The 17,928-nt window shown below is 37.3% G+C and overlaps 2 protein-coding genes across 2 annotated transcripts in view; one reads left to right on the plus strand and one right to left on the minus strand.

Annotated features, from left to right (window-relative positions):
• Positions 1 to 3: 3 nt before the first annotated feature.
• On the minus strand, positions 4 to 6,932 carry Tm2d2 (TM2 domain containing 2). The gene is made up of 4 exons (XM_078031248.1): positions 6,575 to 6,932; positions 5,687 to 5,774; positions 3,955 to 4,070; positions 4 to 740 (listed from the first exon to the last, which is right to left on the minus strand). The coding sequence occupies exons 1-4, from the start codon at positions 6,799 to 6,801 to the stop codon at positions 527 to 529; spliced, it is 645 nt and encodes a 214-aa protein (XP_077887374.1). The 5' UTR covers positions 6,802 to 6,932; the 3' UTR covers positions 4 to 526.
• A 217-nt stretch (positions 6,933 to 7,149) lies between these two features.
• The window catches only part of Adam9 (ADAM metallopeptidase domain 9), an 87,009-nt gene continuing 76,230 nt past the window's right edge, over positions 7,150 to 17,928 (plus strand). Inside the window, exons 1-2 of the mRNA XM_005338403.5 lie at positions 7,150 to 7,510; positions 15,997 to 16,094. Coding sequence (XP_005338460.1) covers positions 7,414 to 7,510; positions 15,997 to 16,094 — 195 coding nt within the window. The 5' untranslated portion in view covers positions 7,150 to 7,413. The remainder of the gene's footprint in view (positions 7,511 to 15,996; positions 16,095 to 17,928) is intronic.

Below are 17,928 nucleotides of genomic sequence, written 5' to 3' on the forward strand. Positions count from 1 at the left end.
ACGTCCATGTTGGCAAAATTTATTCTATATTTTAAATTCAGAAAGTACAGATTTCATTTGTGTATTAAGATCCACAGCCATTTCTACTTCTCCTCAAGATTTTCATTGGTTCAGCTTTGGATCTTCTCTACAAGAAGATTCAGGGTCACAAAAGGCACACAGATAAAAATATTCATTTTGCTCCTCCTGTTGAGTTCTCCTGCTTTAAAGAACTGAAGACATAGCAACGTACAGAAATAAAGAGTAGAGAAAACCATCTGTAGTTCATAAGTTAGACACTATCCTTTATATTTTGTACATGAGGAAGGTACAAATTTGATTCCCACAATACTGCTTGTCATTTCTAGTCTGCAAGATAAGATTTAAGGTTGAAAGTCCACAGAATCCTTCTTCACCAAACCCATTCCCTCCAAAGAGGGAAACTAATGTTCAGGTGTTATATCAAAGAAGAATTCTTGGGCTTGTAGAGATGAATTCAGAAGACAGAGCATTCACTTGATTCCCTGGGCAGTAACAGCAGCTCTTTTTAGTAAATAGTGCACCAGTTGCTGCCATCACTTGGCATCAGCCCTCCGGTGATGAGCAAAATAAGGTCAACAAACCACCAAATCCCAAGTCCTCCAAGTGTCAGCAGCTTCCCAACCGCTGTGCCGGTGTGTCCCAAACAGAAACGATCTACTCCGAAACATCCCAGGAAGAAGGAGTAGAGTAAAGTGGTTATGAAGTAGTGGCCAGTGTACCTAGACACAAGGAATAAGAAGAAAGATGTTTTACTATGTGAAAGTTAAAATACTTAAAGATTAATGAATTTAACATAAAATGGTGCAGAGTCCCTCTGTGGTCTTTTACCCTCTGATCTGATTTCTTTTCTGATGTGGTCAGGTTGGTATGGCCATAAAGGGAGACATGAAAGAGATTCAGAAAAAAAACCAGCTATGATTCTCATAGGTCCTAGAGATAGGAGGCAATGGCCCACTATGCAGGGACACATGGGAGGGACACCAGGATTGTCAGAAGACAGGAGTTAATGCTAGGTTAAGGCCTCTTTTTTTGGAGTTTGTGCAGGAATGCCAAGGCAGGGTAGGATAGGCAGTTTAGGATGGGCTAGTTTGAACAATTTTAGTGCATTCCAAGCTACAGGATGGTCCCTCATTGCCTGACACCTGGCCCCGGAAAGATTAAAGGCAGGGAATAAATACTGCCTCTTCAGGGTGTTCAGGCCAGATACAGGAGTATGGCTGTAGATTGGTTAGTTTGTATATCAAGGACAAGTTCCTTGTGTGGCCCATTTCTATCTCTAATTTACTAGCCTTGGGAGGAGCAGTCTCTTCCAACAAGATTTTTTTTTTTTTTTAAAGAAGTCAAAAACATCCTAATGAATAAAAAATTCAGTAAAAAATGTCTTACAATTCTCTTATCTCCCCTTACCAAAACACAAGTACTTGCTCAGATACAGAGCACTTCTAAGAACAAATGTTAACTTTTGCAGAGTAGGATTGGACAAGAAATTATTAAACACATTTGCATAATAGATGTGATTGGTAGTACTGATTTTGGGGTCCCAACCTGCCCTCAACCGGCTCCTCTCCTTAGGCTCAGCTGGCTTCCTTTGAGTGCCCTTTGCTAAGGGAGCACTGTCCTTCCTTGTCTCCATAAACCTTTCCTGCTTTTTTTGTCAGCTAAAAGTGAGGACTTCTGGAGGCTTCTGTCCTTATGTACTGTGAAGACATTTAACCAAAGTTGCTAATATTAACATAAACATAGCCACAGACTCTTTGAATTAGCTAGTGGTGTAAGTAAATTCTGTGCCTTCAAGCAGAATTTACAGCAATGACCCCAATCCTTTAAGTTAAGATCAACTGATATTTAGAGAGAGAACTCCCAATACCCACTTTTTATAAAAAAACCCTTTATTCCATGAAATACTAAGGATTTTCACAGGATTTAAGCCTATCATGAGTTTTGGAGCTAGATCAGGTGGTTCAAATTCTTCATTCAGAGGATGAGGGAATAAACTCTTGAGTGCTCAGAGGCACTCAGCTGTTTAGTGAAAGAGATATTTAGAACTTACAACTTCTGGTCTCAATTCCAGTGTCCCCTACTATAAGCAAAATGCTTCTGTCACAGAGTAATAGGATTCCCTACTTAAAACTTCAAAGAAAAAGTCAGACCAAAAAATGACAATAAAAATATAATTCTCCTTCCATCCAACCAAGTACCAACTACTTCATTCTTTTTTTTTTTTTGGGCGGGGTGGGGGCATCTTTTACTGTTCATTTTGTGAATTCTAGAAAACCCATTTAATTTTCAGACCCATAATGAAACATTCAACTTCAAATGTATCTGGAACCTCAATTTCTGACAGAGTTTTACAAAGTGAATCATATGTCTTTTGTCTCTTCCCTCAAGGAGCAATTATGTTTTATGATTTTCTAGTCTGCTAAATCAGTTATTACATCTACCTGTTTATTCAAAAATTTTGTTTACAACTCTTGTTTGAGGTTTCTCTTGTCTAATTTTCTATATATTTTTAAAATGTTTTACAGACTTTGTTATAAACTTGTAATTTTACTAGGATTTCAAGAAAGAAAGATATACATATAAAATATTTTAGTTATCAAATGTATGTGGAAATTTTTACAAAAATAAGAGAAATCAAAACAACACAATTTTTTAAAATACAGATATTGCAAACAGCAAGCACATCTGTAAATTATTTTTCTGTGGAAGAATAATTTAATAGTGTAAATTTTCTATTTACATGACAGAAGGATGCATTACAATTCTTATTACATATATAGAGCACAATTTTTCATATCTCTGGTTGTATACAAAGTATATTCACACCAATTCGTGTCTTCATACATGTACTTTGGTTAATAATGATCATCACATTCCACCATCATTTATAACCCCATGCCCCCTCCCTTCCCCTCCAACCCCTCTGCCCTATCTAGAGTTCGTCTATTCCTCCCATACTCCCTCTCCCTATCCTAATATGAATCAGCCTCCTTATATCAAAGAAAACATTTGTTTTTTTGGGATTGGTTAACTTCACTGAGCATTATCTTCTCTAACCCCATCCATTTACCTGCAAATGCCATGATTTTATTCTCTTTTATTGCTGAGTAATATTCCATTGTGTATATATGCCACATTTTTTTTTTTATCCATTCATCTATTGAAGGGCATCTAGGTTAATCCCACAGTTTAGCTATTGTGAATTGTGCTGCTATAAACATTGATGTGGCTGTGTCCCTGTAATATGCTGTTTTTAAGTCCTCTGGGTATAGACCGAGGAGAGGGATAGCTGGGTCAAATGGTGAGTTAATCAGGAGGCATCACTATACCAGACCTTAAACTACACTACAGAGTAACAGTAACAAAAACAGCGTGGTATTGGCACCAAAACAGACTGGTAGACCAATGTTACAGAATAGAGGACACAGAGACTAACCCACAAAATTACAATTATCTTATATTAGACAAAGGTGCCAAAAATATGCATTGGAGAAAAGATAGCCTCTTCAACAAATGGTGCTGTGAAAACTGGAAATCCATAAGCAACAAAATGAAATTAAACCCCTATCTCTCACCATGCATAAAACTCAACTCAAAATCGATCAAGGACTTAGGAATAAAACCAGAGACCCTGCGTCTAATAGAAGAAAAAGTAGGCCCTAATCTCCATCACGTGGGATTAGGCTTCAACTTCCTTAATAAGACTCCTTTGGCGAAAGAATTAAAATCAAGAATTAAATGGGATGGACTCAAACTAAAAAGTTTCTTCTCAGCAAAAGAAATAATCTGTGAGATGAATAGAGAGCCTACATCTTGGAACCAACTACCCCATTCAAAATAACACTTTGTGCCGGGGTGTAGCTCAGTTGAAGAGGACATACTTAGCATGCTTGGGTTTAATCCCCAGCACTGCAAAAGAAAACAAATACTTACTTTATACAAGGCTTATTGTCCCGCAGGAAGGTCCTAGGACTGGCACACTCAATTCCATCTAGGGCCCGGCACTGGACTGAAGTATGCTCCACATCACTGTATGCCTGACCTCCAAACTATGGAATAGCAGCCAAAGCCAAAAGAAAAAAACAAACTCACCAAAACAAGTAATAGAAAAATATATCTTTTTTTTTCCACCAATAAAAACTGCCTCAGTACTATAATTATTCTAACAAAGTTGGGGTAAAGCTGAATTCCATACTTAAAAGCACGTAAAATATTTAAAATGATAGATTAGTCCATCCTAAATATACATTGTTCAAATAAACCTTTTTTTCCTCTCATGATTGGCTTCAATAATGTAGTAAAAAATTACAATCAATTTAATTAAATGTCATTTAGGAGAAATGAACACAATACTTACCGGAAAAAGTACAAATCGGAGCATTGGAGAATAGGTATTAAAAATCATGTGTATTAGAGGTTTCTTTTATATCTACTATAAATTAACAGAATTATTAAATAACTCAGAATATCATTTGACTTAGGACTTTATTTAGGTCATGAATGGGTGATTATCAGGTTTCTGCAGTCCAAATTCTAGTAAAAAATTTTGGAATGGGGCCTCTTTTTACTTAACTAAAAGCCAGCAGAGAAAGCATACCTGTGCATTTTTTACTGGAACATTATTAGTGCTGTATACTATTTTTATTGGAGTGTTCCTCAAAGAGAAAATACTGGAAAAGAGGATGCTAGCCTTTCTGGTCTTATTCTTGTCAAGTTTATTCCTTTGTGTTTGATTTAGCACAAAAAGTTTTTTTTTTCTTTTTCTTTTTGTGCTATAATAATCCTCTTAACATCTTTTTAAATCTTGCATAATATAATGTTGATTCCATGGTGTGGAAAAGATACATGAACTTTTTGAGAGATTGACTAAGAAATGTACATACACCCAGCTTTAGGGATATTATTAATGGATTTGATTGACTCTTTCCATTCTAAGCGGCTGTTGTTACCAAAGACTTCCCCTAGAATACTTTTCATTTTTTTTTGGTACTGGAGACTGAACCCAAGGGTGCTTTATCACTGGGCTATATCCCCAGTCCTATTTTGAGACAGGGTCTTGCTAAATTGCTTAGGGCTTTGCTAAATTGTTGAGACTGGTCTTGAAAATGCAATCTTCCTGCCTCAGCCTACCCAGTCAGTGGGATTACACAAGCTACTGCACTCAGCTTCCCCATGAAATAATTTTTACTATCTATGAAAACATACTGATAAACGCTATCTATTTCCTAAGGACATGGTAGAACCTGCTTACCTGGTGAAAAGGAAGATTACTGGCAAGTGGTTTACCCCAAATGTGTGTGAAACAGAAACTGCCCAATTCATCTTTGGTTTTAGAAAGTGCAAAGCCTTTTTTTTTTTCCTTCTCAGGAGAGAGCCTGCCTTGAAGGGTAGGTGACATTTAAGCTTCAAATCTGTCAATGGCCAAAAGAACCAGACAGGTCTTTGCACCTGGATGCTTTAGGTACTGAAACTGTTCCTTCCTGAAGAAACCAAATGTCATGTTCAGTCACTGACCTTAGCTTGCTGGAAATTTCCAGTAACAGCCATTTGGATGAACTTCTACAAAAATGTAACTTCATATATCCTTATATTTTTCTGTAACAATATTTAGTCAGTACTTTTTCTATAGGGAAGCATTTGCTAATACAACAAAACAAAAAGTCACCTTTAGACAACCATAACCAAGTTCCTGGGATGCGGTTGTATTTCCAACATGATCCACTGGGTCTTCACATTCTATAAATTCATCAGGTCTGCAAATCACCAGTAAGATCATGATCATAATCATTCCTTTTGCAAGTTGCTGTTTAGATGAATATAATCAAAATAAACATCAAACATTTATTTGTTAAGTTTTTTTCGGGGGCTCACACTTTGTAGATAACTTTTCCAAGCCAAATGGTGGTGTCAATTAAACAGAAGCACAGCAGGTCACACTTGACAGCTACTCAAATGACCCTTTTATTAGGGAGGTGCTTCTGGTCCTGTTTTTACATGGATTCTACTTCTGCCATGGCTTCATCTCTTCCTTAGGCAAACAACCATAACGCACTGGGGCAAATAATAAGACAAAAGATGCTCAGGTCTCTTTGCATTTCCCAAACGTCTTACTTGCTCAAAAAGAAATATTAAAAATGGCTTGGTTCTGCAAATGGTAAGGATATTCTTTATATTTTTATTTTTAAGTGCCTTGTGCCTTATTTTTAAGTGTCATTTATTTCATTTGTACCTCATTCAGTACCAGTGGATTCTTCCTTGGCTAAAGGGTGTAGGAGGGAGAAGGCACAGCCTGGAATACTTATGCTAGAGGCTATGTCACTCCTTCTTAGAACTACTCTTTCGGGATCTTAAAGGATCTATCTCCAATACACAAGGTTTTTCTCTGCACGAATAGATGAGTGAGGAACCTACCTTGATAATTACCTATCACTACTATCGGGTCTTCATCTGGAGAGGGTCTAATAAAAAAGGCAGCCTTTCCCTTCCCTCTACCTTCCCACATATCCCTGGCCCAGTCTCCACCTCCACCCGCCTCGACGACTGGGTAGCTTACAGGTAAGAGCAAAGGATGACTGGCGAGTGGGGGTCGCCATATTCCCAGGTTGGCGCACCCGCGGAGCCCTCTGGGTGGGTGGCACTAGCGGACGTGAGCTCGAGCTCGGCGGTAGCATTGTACGAGTGGCTCCGAGAAACACAGTGCAGCAGAAGTAGATTCCCCAGCAGCAAAGCCGCCTGGCCGCACAGAAGTAAGTAGCTCACCGGGCAGCCACCCAGCACCATCTTCCTGGGCTCAGTGGTGGAGACACGGTCTCAACCACAAAACCCAGGCCGGCACCGCCGACCCAAGCCCGGTACCGCCGACCCAAGCCCGGTCTTGTCAGGCCTCTCCGCGTAACCTCCTTCCTCGCCGCCAAACGGCCAATGGGCGCGCAGCTCGATGCTCCACCCACCCCTTTAACCAATCAGAAGAGGCTGATGGGGGTGGGGCTTCGCATCAGCTTCCCAATTCCTCTTGTGGGTCTCACGCTCCTCCTCCTTTCGTTCCGGCTGCTTCGTCCAATCGGTTCCCTTGACCTCAAAAGTAGGCGTGCTGGGGCAGAGGGGGCGGGGCAGATAGTAACCGGGCTGGGCCGACTACTGAGGATTTCAGCGGCCAGTTTGGAAATCTCATTCTCCCGCCAGGGACTACATTTTTCCCTACGTCAGCGCTGCGAGAGCGATGTCGGGAGCGAGCTCGGACCAGGGGCTGAGTTGCGTCAGTGCCGCGCGCGTGCACGTCCCTGGGCGCGCGTACCCTGGCCAACCCTGGGGCCCCGGCAGGGTTGCAAAATGATGGAAGAGGCGGAGGCAGAGGCGACCGAGTGTTGAGTGGAACCTGCGGATTCTTTCGAGATGGGTTCGGGCGCGGGCTCGCCCTCTGGGACCCTCCGTTTCCAGTGGTTGCTGTTGTTTGGCCTAGTGGGCCCAGTTTTCGGTGGGGAGCGGCCAGGTGGGTGTCCGCCTCCACGCTCCTTTGGGATTGCTGTTTCCCAGGGCTGGGACGCTCGGAGTTAACCCGTGGTCCCCGGGAGTGGAGGGACCTGGGCCGGGACTGGATTCGGGGTCGGGAGGCGCCGACGCTGCACGTGTGTAGACCCTGCCAGACCCGAAGCTCGGGGTCTCGCGTCCCAAACCCTTCCAGGTATTGGTCTGATGTCCGGTTCCACTTTTCTCCGTATCCTACTTGGAAGAGCCTTTTGCGCCGTACCCCACCCCCATCTCGATCAAAGCCGGGTCTCCCAGGCACTCTCCAGACTGCTCTGGATCAGGGGCTGACCTCGGGGAAGTCCGCCGAGAACCCTGGAGACTGGGTGCGTGCCGAGGGTGTGTTCGCGTTTAATGTGCTTTGAGAAATGGAGCTTGCTTGCTCTTGCTTGTAGAGTTGATGTCACTTGGAAAGAGACTGGAAGGTGGAACTTTTGCTTCAGGTTATCATACTTTAAGCTTTTTGGCGTTCGTTTCTTTAGCAGAGTCACCCGTGTAGATCCACAGAGCTAGAGGTAGTGATGGAATAAAGGAAAGGGGGCTCATTTTTCTTGGGCCATTTTTGCTTTTGAAGTCATACTTTTTTTTTTTTTAAAGAAGTGCTGCATTTTTATAGCTATAGTCTTTTATCTGTGTTCATACTAGGTTTGCCTTGTCTTAAATATGGGCAAATAACTCCTGCTGTGTTTAACTCACAGGATTATCCTTACGAATTAAATCGTTTATGTGAAATCATTTTTGAATTGTGAAGCTTCTCGTGAATGTGTAAAATATTTATATTGGAAAAGCCCAAGCATAGTGAAAAACAAATCAAACACTCTAGTTTCTTTTTGGAAACATTTTATTGATTTTGGCTTTTGTATAAATTGTTTGCTGGCTGTATTTTCTCTATCTGCGATTGGATATATAATGGAGAATGGGAGTTTTTCAAAATTGTTGCCTTGAGAGTTGTTCATAGGTAATTAATGATGGAAGATTTCAATGCAAGACTGTGGACCTTCAGCACGCTAATTGCATGTTTTCTTATCTTTGGTTTTTTCTTTTTAAATTATGTCGTTTTGCCCAAGCATGGAAATCTTGAAGCTTAAAATACTGAAAATGTTTTGAATAGGATGTTGCCAAATCATTTCTGATTAAAAAAGACTACTCCCAGTGGTGGTGTAGGTGGCAATTATCTATCAATATTTAAGATGAAGCAGATTATACCTCTCGAGGTTTAGTGATCCCTGATTTTGTGTTTGTAAATATAAATCAGATGATATTTTTGGTTCATGTGTACATTTATTACATACCCACACTTAAATGAATGGAATATACTTAACTCTTTATCAATGTCTATGACCAGCCTCTCACTGAAGCATAGATATACTCCCAAAATTTAGTCAACATTTATTGAACTTCCATAAATACCACCCTCAATTCTTGTGCAGAGGGTAAAGGGTGATCAAGTGTGCTAAGTGTATTTGAGGGATGTTGGAGGTTTTATGGAGAGAGTGATATTTGAATTGAGCTAAATGGGTAGATTTTTCAAGTGAAAGGGTAGGAGTACATCCTAAGCAGATTTTTTTTTTCAAAAGTATGAGGGTGGGGGATAGAGGAAAATGATGATAATTTCAATATGACTTTAGGTAGTCTATATGAAAGGGAAAGATTCAGGGTAAAACTAAGGTAGGTTGGTACCAGTGGAGGGGAGCCCTCTTTGCTGAGCTAAGGGGTTCAGACTTAACCCTGTAGGAAGTTCTTTGTTAATGAAAGTTTTTAATTAGGAGTGTGACAATCAGATTTTTGATTAAAAACTGACAACACAGTGGAGGATATAATCTGGGAAGGAGTGACTGGTAGACCAGTTAGGAGGCTTTGGCAAGGAGTGTAGTGAGTCAACTTGTGTTTCCCCAGGGGAATGTTCTTCCAAAATCAGCTGACTTAAGTTTTTGGAATACAGGATGTTTAAAACATGAACTGAAACATCTTCTGCTAATGAAAGAGAAAATTGAAGACTCAGTAAGTACAGCCCACACATTAGTTCAGGAGGCTTTGGTAGAATTTTTACTACAATTTATAACATTGTATCAATGAGGATATGCAGTATAATTTCCAAACTGCTGATTTACAATATTTAAAACAGCAGCAACAATAGAAACAGGCTGACAGAGGTAACTCTGTATCACTGTGAAACATAACAAAGGGAATCTGGTATGATTTTGATTTTTCCCTGAAGGGAAATATGATGCACAGTCTTAGAAAATTTTCTTTTTTAAAACACTGGCATTATAAAGAAAGTGTGTTTGAAAGCTTATTCATGTTGAATTATTATAAAATGAAGTATATAGTAAGAATATAGGTTCATTTTAATCAAAATTTTAGATGCTGACAAATTATTTGAATTTGATATATTTGTATTTGTCTTAGTTATATAGGAATATGTAATCTTTCAAATTTAAAGATGGTTTCAAAATACTGAAAATGTTTTGAATAGGATGTTGCCAAATCTTTTCTGATTAAAAAAGAAAATATGTACACAACAAGTTGCTGGGTTCTAGGACAGTTAGCACTTTTAAATTTTACCTTATCAAATTTGATTTTATATTTGCTGTTTATTAAAAATCCTGGTTTATAATAAACTCCCTCAACAGATGGTAGATCTGGGTAACTAGGAGCTTTTTTGGATACCATCCACAACTCGAACATATGACATGGATAACCTCATGATACTGCTTTTTTCTCTTTGATACCTCCTTCAGTACGTGTATAACCTAGAGCCTTGGAGTGATGCCAGTGTTTGAGTCAGTCTGATGAGACTACCCTCATAAATGCATCTAGCCCTCCTGGTGTCATATCAACTAATCCCCTATTACCTTTGAATGGGTCCAATATGGATCCAACCAAGGTTGAATTGCACCATGTTGTTTGTGTATTGAGAGATTATTTTCCACCAATATCATGTTTTCTATCAAAATATTTTCCATTTTGTGATAGAAAATAATCTGTTTTAGTCAGATCATTTTCCCAGGGTGATTATATATGGGACACTGCATGAGTCATGAGTGAACCTGAGAAATTAACTTATTTTGGTCAGTTTTAAACTATGCAGTTGTGTTAGAATTTAAATTTAGATAAGAATTAGGGCACTAAAGCTTATGATAAGTCAAGAAAATGGTATCACAGACTAACATGTTATAATGTATTCAAAACCCATGCCCAATTATGAAGAACTGCCTTTGACACATTTTCTCTGAATGAGATTTTTCATGATTTAAGTCACTTTATTTTGATTTTCCCCCATCCCTTTCCTTTAGTAGCTCATTAGAACTCTCAGGCAAATGGACCCCTCAAGAGTCTGCCCTCATTGGTAGCAGAATCCTGTTCTGAATACACGCTTGGCCTACTGCTCTCATGCCAGCTTAGAGAGCAATATATAGTAATGCTATTAAAATGACAGGTGTGTGAACTTTGTGCACTCATGGAAAAGTTGACATAAAAGATGTTAATCATAGAAAGTAAGACTTATTTTGGTTTGTATGTGATCATTATAACCAAGAGAACTACATATACATAGACGTAAAGATCAGAAGAGGTTGTTAACTGAACATATATTTATTTTATTGAATGCTTTCTGTATGCATGAAGAAAATATATGATGACTAAGATATTGGCTTTGGTTTTAGGAACTTGAATTTCTTACTGGAATTTAAATTAATTCTTAAGAGCATTAAATCTTATAAATGGTTGGAATTTTGACAAGGGGCACTTCAAAACAAACAGCAACAAAATCATTTTCTTTTTAAATGTAAAGATTGGTAAATATAAAAAAACTGTCAAAACATGTGAGAGTGTAGGATACAGCAATGGAAATCATAATTAAAAGTATGTTTGAGAGAGGTTATTAATGATACAGTATGCATTTACTTGGGATTGATCTTGTGAATAGAATGAAAACGTGTGGCCCCAAATAACAATGTTTTATGGATCTAATTACAATTTCTCTTAGAGAAATACTTTGAACAACAGAATTATCTCATTCAGCCTGAATGTGAGGCCCAGGTTTATTTTCCACAGTGAAAGTACGGAAAGGTAGCTATTTGTTTAGATAATGAGCAGGAAGGAAAGGGGAAGGTTCTGTGGTTTGGCTCTGACATTTATTTGATTTGCAGTTAGGTAGAATTCTTTTAAATTATTTCCTTCTACTACAGTTGTATTATTAAAAAAAAAAAACATGCTTAGACTTCTTCCAAATTACAGTACATGAAAAGATCCAAGGAGTTAGAGAAAGAAAGAAGTGCAAATAACACCTTTTCTTTTATTTACTAAGTGTAGGACTCTTAAATATCATGTTTCGACTCTTTTATCTTCAGGCCATGATTCAAGTGATCTGATTTTTAGCCTATCAAATTCTAATATAATAGTTTGTATTCCCCAAAGAGCTGAATGTATTAAGATTTTAACTTTCATTGTGAACTCTCTCTTGTTTTTTCCAGTAGTTGTTCACTAGAAGGCATGTGGGGGATTTTTAGTTGTCACAACAAGGGAATGCTATTGGCATCTGGTTAATTGAGATCAGGGACGATACTAAACATCTTACATGGGATGACCCCTATTGCAGCCTAATATGTCCATGCTACTGAAATCAAAGTTTTATACAAATAATGTTAATGAGCTTTCTGTATAGTAATATAGGAAAAATACTATTTTGGTTCCCAAGAGAAGGAAAATATCCCCGCCCCCCGCAAAAAAAAAAAAAAAAAAATTGGGAAAAATCTGTGTACTAAGTAAACAGAAGAGAAGGAAAAAAGAAATTGGAATTAAAAATAGGAAAGGAATTTTGAAAAAAATATAGGAGTAAGAATTTTAACACAATTAGTATGTATTATTTTTGAGTGGCATTTTCCAAACTTGTGCATCTGTCATGATGTTTTTGAACTCTTTATGGCATAGCTTCAGAAAGTGGATTCTTGGGCTTTCAAAAGGACTCAGTGTCAAAGTTAACAGCTCTTGCATACAGAAGTTTTTATGGTGGTATAATTTTGAAAGCCTTTTAAAAAATAAATGCCTAATTATGACATTTTGGTTTTTAAATAAAGAAGGAAAGAAAGTTGTATCTTATATATATATTTTAAAAATATTTTATTTAGTTGTAGATGGACACAATACCTAGGTTTATTTATTTATTTTTATATGGTGCTGAGGATTGAACCCAGTGCCTCACATGTGCTAGCTCTACTACTTAGTTATATATATTTTGGGACTGGGGATTAAACACAGAGGCACTCAACCACCGAGCCACATCCCCAGCCCAATTTTGTATTTTATTAGAGACAGGGTCTCACTAAGTTGCTTAGCACCTTGCCATTGCTGAGGCTGCCTTTGAACTCGCGATCCTCCTGCCTCAGCCTCCCTAGCTGCTGGGATTACAGGCTATGCCACTGGGTCCGGCTGTATTTTCTCTCTCTCTCTCTCTCTCTCTCTCTCTCTCTCTCTATATATATATATATATATATATATATATATATATATATACTAGTATTTTAGTTATAGATGGACACATTACGTTTATTTTTTGTTTGTTTATTTTTATATGGTGCTGAGGATTGAACCCAGTGCCTCACACATGTGAGGCAAGCCTGTGTATCGTATATTTTTATGTCTGTTTTTTATTCTTCTTTGCTGGCAATATGAGTAACAGGTCCATAGAAGACAGAAGACTTGATTTCTAATTCTGGCCTGAAAGTAGGTATATAGCCTTATTAAAAGTATTTTTAGGAATATGAAAAAACTGAAAGTTATTGAAAAATTTATTTTGGGGAGGAAATAGTCCCATATTTCAGGTTTTTTTTTTAAAGGATTATGGGTATTTTTGCTTAGTGATTTGTGTATATTCTTAAGGTCAAGGATTTCTTTTGACATGGTTCCCAACTGGCAGCTCCAAATATCTGTATGTATATATTTAAACATGACATGTCATAAATATGCCTTGAATCAGCCTATGGGTGCTTTTGTGAGTATTGTAGTCCATTTCTAGTATTTTTAATGTAATGATGTGAAGCCATATTTAGATAGTATAATAGGGTTTGATGGGTAAAGAGTTTGAAAACTGTTAGTATGACATGTATTGTATATAACATAATTTAATTTTCCTGTTTGTATCTTTTAAATCCCAGATCAAGCCAAGAGCCCATAGTATTGCTGGTTCATTTGATATTACCTCCATGTAAATTTTCTAATCAGTCAGGCACGGTTATAAACATTTTTATATACAGTGTTGTCTTGGGAAAAGTTAGATGTAAATACTTCAGCTTCATCTGTACTTGAGAAATCTGAGGGGCATAAGCATTAAAGAGGGAATGAACATGAAGATTGTCTTGAAAGAGGATAGCATGGGCATGGGGAGCCCAGGTGTAAAAGTATCCTGTACTCTAGATGTGAAGTTACTAGGCTGATGGAGGCCTAGGGATATGGCTGGGTGGAGAGTGCTTACCTGGTATGTTTTGAGTCCCTGGGTTTGATCCCTAGCATTACCTAAACCAAACCAAACCAAAACAAATGGGAATGGAAAGGAAGGACCATTGAAAAGAGATGCTAGATAATCAGTACTTTTAAAGGAATTTATGTATTTTTATTGAAGATATGTTTTTTGTTTTCCTTTTAATTTTAAAAGTAATACAGTAGTGGCAAAATTTATATCTTTGTAAAAACAAGTTTGAATTATACAGAAATACAAAAGTGTAGGAAATGTACTTTTTTTTCGTTACTTGCTAGTTCTACTCCATTATGGTAATGACTTTAAATAGTTGGTTCATTTACATGTTTACTTATGACATTTTATAGTCATACTTCATTTTATATGACTTAATTATAGTGTTTCATAGTTACTGAAATATAGGATTGTATAAAGTAAGAAGTAAAAGGCCCTTATCCCATGCCCTATAGGTAATCACTTAAAAATTATTTTGTTATAAAAGTTTTTAAACATACACAAGAAAAAGGAGAATAGTAATGAACTCCTATGTGCCCATAATCCAGCTTTAATCTTATGTGTATCAATTTCCTCAAACATACCACATCATTTTTAATGCATATCTTAGACATCATATTATTTTGTCACTGAATGTTCACAATGAATCTTTAAGACAGGACATAAATCCTTACTCACAAGGTGCTTATTACACTGAAAAATTGATAATAATTCTTCAAGATCATCTGATAGCTATTCTGTCAACATTTCCCAGATTATCTCAGATATTTTTCAGTTGATTTAATTTTACTAAGATCTAACAGATCCATGTACTGCATTTGGTTAAAAAGGCCTTTTTAATTTATGAAAGTCCCATCTTTCCCCCTCTTGTAGGAGAAACTGAGTGGAAGATGTGACTCTGGTCTTCCCCCAGTCTTAAGATTCCGCACGTTGAATGTGGTTCTGGTGGATCGGGCTACATAGAGAGATTTTTCATCTGTGGTCCTTAGATGGTGACCAAATATTTCATTAAGTTCACTGAAAGAATTGTTATGCCACTGCTAATGATGCTGGAAGAAAAGAGATTGTGTTGAACTTATCAAGAGACTGTAGGTTGGAATCCTCTATGTGGGCAGTTTTCATTATACTCAGTTTTTACTAAATTGATGAGTTTAGAATCCAAATCCTGCTTAAGATGTGATTTCCATCTGTGATAAACTAAACAGGATTGGAATTGGAAGTGTCTACATGACTGTTTTGAGTTCTTAACAGTTAATATATTTGGTGTCAAGTTTTTGTTTTATGAGGGATTAGGGCAGTCATTTTATTTGAGGTAGTTGCTACATTGTTGATTATGTATTTATTGAGAGTTAACCCATTAAATGCTGGAAGTAACTTTTCCTTCTTATCATGCCTTCCATTTAGTAAGTATTTAGTAGCTACCATCTCAGAGGATGCCATTTATGCTGGATAAAATGGGAAATTGGAGATAAGTAAATGGAACTAAATTCTAGGATGTTCCCTTCCCATTACCCCACTAAAGAAGTCTTTTCTTCTTCTTCCTCTGTTGACTCCCATTCTCCCTGTCTCTCTCTCTTGTTTTTATATTTTACGATTTCTTTTGAGAAAAGATTTATGGTATATAGCTAAAAAATGTTTGAAAATGATTGCTACACATATAATGTTTCGAAAAAGGTTAACATCCTTTTAAATGAAATATTTCTCTTCATACTTATCTAGTACATTGCTATTTAAGGAAAAACTATTTTTGGGGAAAAAAAAATTTTTTTTCGGTGGTGCTGGGGATTGAACCCAGGGCTTTGTACATGGGAGGCAAGCACTCTACCAACTGAGCTATATCTATCCCCTTGATTATATTTTAATATGAGAATGTCATATAATTTTTTAGTGATTTGAAATTCATCTTTTGATTGCCATTATATTTTGTTACCATGTGGTTTTTCAGGTTACCTTTGTTATATTTGTTATTCCCTTTTTGATAGGCTTTCAACAGACCTCACATCTTTCTTCTTATGAAATTATAACTCCTTGGAGATTAACTAGAGAACGAAGAGAAGCTCCTAGGCCCTATTCAAAACAGGTACATTATTTCCTGAGAAATCTGTATATGTTAAGATTTTGCTTTGTTTCCTTTTTTTAACCAAAGGTGATATTTCTAAAGTGATTGGTCCAGAGAGTAATTAATTGGTCATTAATTAGTACTGCAGTGTGTGGTACTGATGTCCATCAAACAACAGTTTTGTGAAAGTGACGTATCAAGTCTTAGTATGTATAGTTAAAGACAAAATGATCAACTCAAAACATAACAGAATGAAAAAAATAGAATTCTATGACCAGATTAGGATGCTGACTATATAGATTTCTAACCCTTAAATACTGTTATCACTGCCATTCAGTTTAAGGGTTAGAAATCTATATAGTCAGCATCCTAATCTGGTCATAGAATTGAACCCATATATGTATATATGAATTAACCTCACTTAATTTGTAATAGGCAGAATATTGCATACTGTATCTTTACTGGAGAATAGTAATGTATTTTTCATTTCCAGGGATATTTAGTAAACAATGAGTTTTATTTCCATATTGGAGGAAAACTATTGTGCTGTTAATGTGGTAACCAATGCACAAAAATTATTTTTTTCTGTTTTATTCTTATTACAGAGTTTGTCCAGAAATAATATTTATTCTTCAACTGTATAGAAGTATTATATAACTTCATTATAATTTTACTCCAACAGATAATAAAGGATTCAATATAGTTTATTACTTCTGAATTTCTGTTACACTCACAGCTGTAAAGCAGTGTGCATGTTGTTTAGAGACTGGGTATAGTAAAAAGAACACTGGAGTTCAAAATCAAGAGCTTTTAGTTTTAATCCTTCCTCTGGGTACTACCATTAGTTGGGCTGATGATTCAACCCCATTTACTGTTCTATAAGTGAGGACTAAGTGACTTTAAGATCTCCCTTGAGTAGAACAGTTTATAATTTTCTCTTGTTTTTGGTCTGAACTGTATACTCTATGTTTTGATTTTGTTCTTTCTTATAATAGAATTATACCCTGCTTACTTAGTTGTTTTTCTCCTTGTTTTCACTAGATTATAGACTTTTTACCACAGGGACTGTGTTTTCTCCTTTATTGTGTCTCTGATGGCATCTTCATCAGTACTCCACATGGCTGTGATTGTAATAATGATAGTGATGTTTTACACTCTACCACTGGCCAAGAACAGAAAGAATAGAAAGGCACGTGTCAACTGTGGGGAGAGGAGCTTGATATTTTTGATGTCTCTGTGGAGATTGAGGTAGACAACAGAGTTCTCAGATTGCCATGTAGGAAGAATAGTGCCAGGATCCAGAAGTTGGTCTAGTTCTTGGAAGTCACCGGTTGATGTGAAGGGTTCATGCTATTTCCTGGCAAAATGTTAACTTAGAGCTGGAAACATGTAGAGAAAATTAAATAGATGCTTCTGATAAAATTATTTGTTGAGTCCTTTTATGACTGTCATTTTTATTAAAGAGTAAGGCAAAGTTGTAGAGGTCCCATTGAGCACTTTTGGCTAATGCAAGGTGAGTTTCTGGGTGTGTTAGCTTTCCATCACTATAATAAAACACTTGAGGTAACTTATAAAGGGTTAAAGTTTTATTTTGGCTCATAGTTTTTGAGGTTCTAGTCCTTCACTGGTTAGCCCCATGGCTTTGGGCCTGTGGTGAGGCAGCATGGCAGGAGCACATACTGACGCAAAACACGGAGCAAAGAGAAAGAGGAAGAGCACAGGGTTTCACAGTCCCTTTCAAATGCATACCTCCAGTCCCTTAAGACCTTCTTCAAGACCTCACCTTCTAAGGGTCCATTGCATACCCCAGTAGTGCTGCCCTTGGCACCAAACATTTACACATGCACCTTTGGGA

This window comes from Ictidomys tridecemlineatus, chromosome 14 (genome assembly GCF_052094955.1).
Source record: "Ictidomys tridecemlineatus isolate mIctTri1 chromosome 14, mIctTri1.hap1, whole genome shotgun sequence".
In the NCBI taxonomy this organism is placed as follows: Eukaryota; Metazoa; Chordata; class Mammalia; order Rodentia; family Sciuridae; genus Ictidomys; species Ictidomys tridecemlineatus.